This window comes from Pteropus vampyrus, unplaced genomic scaffold (genome assembly GCF_000151845.1).
Source record: "Pteropus vampyrus isolate Shadow unplaced genomic scaffold, Pvam_2.0 Scaffold20, whole genome shotgun sequence".
NCBI lineage: Eukaryota > Metazoa > Chordata > Mammalia > Chiroptera > Pteropodidae > Pteropus > Pteropus vampyrus.
The window spans coordinates 6625393-6628291 of NW_011888801.1; the positions used below are offsets into that span (position 1 = coordinate 6625393).

Genomic DNA, 2899 nt, shown 5'->3' on the forward strand with positions numbered 1-2899 from the left:
TTTTTCAAATTAGTGTTTTCATTTCCTTGAGATAAATACCCAGAAGTGGAATTGCTGGATCAGATGGTAGATCTATTTTTAATTTTTTGAAGAAATTCCACACTGTTCTTCACGGTGGCTGCACCATTTTACGTTCCCACCAACAGTACACAAGGGCTCCTTTTTCTTCACATTCTTGCCAACACTTGTTATCTATCTTTTTGATAAGAGCCATTCTAACAGGTGTGAGGTGATACCTGGTGGGTTGGAGTTACATTTTCCTGATGATTAGTGTCAGGTGTCACTTCTGATAAAAAATTTGGTTCTGGAAAGGGGAGAGCAAAGGGTCCATGATCAAGGGTAAATACTGACAGATTGCTTGCCCTAAATGCTGAGGCCTTGGGGTAGGGGAAGGTGCATTGCATGAAAAGTTAGACAAGTAGAGGCTTGAATCTGCCTCCAACTCTGGCAGGCCTGTTTCCTCACCTGTAAAATAGGGATGTAGACACCCAGTTTTTGAAGTACCACTGGACCGAGGAGTGGGAGGTGGAATGTCTATATCCTGTAGAACCCTGAAGGAGTGCCAAGGGCCTTACCCTGCAGGTGCTGGATCCTCCTGGGCCTAGGGCCAGGTGTATGCCCATTTCTCCTGCTGCTACAGGTTTGCCAGGAGCCATAGGGAGAATGGGGATGCCTGGACCAGCTGGCCCAGTCGGGCTTAAAGGGGACAATGGCTCTGCTGGAGAACCTGGACCAAAGGGAGACACTGGACCAAAAGGTGAGCAGCTGGGCATGGAATACAATGTCTGCAAGTGGCGCTGCTGCCACTAGGATATGCCAGTAGGCATACACAGATCTCATCCCAGGAAGAAGGAAGAAGGTTGTGCTGAAGGTGGCACTGGATTATTTCAGGGATGGCTGAAACTACTGTTGGGCTTCATCTTTAGGATGGTACTTATATTATTGCTTCTCTGATTTCTATTATTGCTCTTATCTTTTAATTTACTCCCACTTCCAAGAAGATTTAGTGTCACTGATTGGGCTGGTCTTTTCCCCCAGGACCTCCAGGACCTCCAGGTATACCTGGTCCAGCTGGAAGAGAGGGTCCCTCGGGGATTCAGGGGAGCATAGGACCTCAAGGCAAACCGGGTCCAAAAGGAGAGGCTGGGCCCAAAGGTAGGTGGTTGGTATGTGGCTTGTCTGAGAGGATAAGGGAGAAATGACAATGGCAATCCATGATATGACCTAAGGCATGCTTAGAGTGCCAGGAAAAACCCAGACCGTCAGCATTGGGTAAGCCTTGCTGTGCCCCCTTCCTCCCACATTCCTTCATTAGCCTCCATGGAGTAGCCCCAGGCAGTAAGGAGCACAGTCTCCCCAGTTCTCTCTCTCACCTTGAAGCTGTGCGTGAAAAGCTTCTACTGAGGGAATGATATAGACGATCCACACTCAGCCACATTTGTCCCAATTTGTTTCTTCCTCAGGTGAAGTGGGTGCCCCAGGCACGCAGGGATCTGCAGGGATAAGAGGTCCCACAGGTCTTAAGGGAGAGAGAGGTAGCCCTGGTGAGCGTGGAGCCCCTGGAAATGCAGGGGCAGCAGGTGAGTGATGGAAGACACTAGGGTGGGGTTTCAGTTCTGCTGTGTGCCCCTGAAGTTGCTAATGCCTACCCCTCCAACATCACTCCCTCCATCATGTCAGAGATGGCATTACTGGGCATTGAGGTGAGCCTATATGCAAGGAGGGTGCATCGTGGGCTTGAGGAACTGTCTGTATCTATGGAGAGTGAAATGTAAGCAACAGGATTAGTCTGTATAAAGGGAAGGTTGGTTGTTGGGTGATGGGGATGGTCAGTGTACGGAGAGGTGCATGACTGGGTTCTAGAAACAGACTGTATGTGGGGAGGGTATATTGTTGGGCAATAGCACAGTCCATATATGGGGAAGGTGAAAATACTGGAAAATGTGTACAGAGTTCACCCAATTCTTCTTCTCTGATCTTAGGGCCTGCTGGAACCATGGGTCCACAGGGACCTCCAGGTGCCAGGGGGCCTCCAGGACTGAAAGGGGACAGAGGTGCTCCTGGGGACAGAGGTGCAAAGGGAGAGAGTGGGCTTCCAGGTAAGTTAGCTTCCTCTAGCTCTGGGAGCCTGCAATAGGGTGGGGAGGGAAAGGATGAAGAGGGCCCTCTTTAGCTCAGGACAGCCCCTTCTCTCCTTTCTCGGCCCCATTAATTATGGGAGTGGGTAAAAAGCAGGAAAGGCTAACAGACTGGAAGGCAGGACAATCAGGTTCTGGTTTTAGACTTCATTACTCTGTGGAGGGCAGCCCTGAGCAGTTTTTCCATCTGATCATTGGGACAAGCACAGCTCCCTTCCCAATTAATTGAATAGCTTCAAGTATCAAATACCCTAATGGGTGGGAAGTTCTTGAGGAATATGTATTCCTGTTCCTCCCAACCTCCCAAAGGAAGTGCTATCAGATTCTCAGAGTTTGGAGTGAAAATGTCATCTGGTTCAGTGTCAGTGGGATGCTAGGACCTGCTCAAAGGGCAGTTTGTTCACAGTGGAACCACAGGAAATCTCGTGGGCAGCAGGAGCCAGTTGTTTCAGCAGATGTGGGCTTCCTGAGGGTCAGTCTCAGCTCCTTATCCCCATCCCCAATATGAGCCTGCAACTGGGCACCCTCCCTTGAGGCCCAGGCTCAGGGCTGATCCCTAGCTATGCTGGGCTAGTCTTTACTTGGTCTTTTTCCTGCAGACATCACTGCTTTGAGGCGGCAGGTGGAGGCCTTACAGACACAGCTACAAAGCCTCCAGCATGCCTTCTCTCAGTATAAGAAAGGTGAGTTCCTGGACCTGAATCCGAGCCAGGCATTTAGGCTTAGCCCCAGACTGAGTCCACGCCTTGGTTGGGAGTTGG

At 50.2% G+C, this 2899-nt stretch overlaps 1 protein-coding gene across 1 annotated transcript in view; it reads left to right on the plus strand.

Moving 5' to 3' along the window:
• SFTPD (surfactant protein D) overlaps nt 1–2899 on the plus strand; it is a 32451-nt gene that overhangs the window by 26786 nt on the left and 2766 nt on the right. Inside the window, exons 3-7 of the mRNA XM_011355328.2 lie at nt 641–757; nt 1039–1155; nt 1464–1580; nt 1983–2099; nt 2738–2821. Coding sequence (XP_011353630.1) covers nt 641–757; nt 1039–1155; nt 1464–1580; nt 1983–2099; nt 2738–2821 — 552 coding nt within the window. The remainder of the gene's footprint in view (nt 1–640; nt 758–1038; nt 1156–1463; nt 1581–1982; nt 2100–2737; nt 2822–2899) is intronic.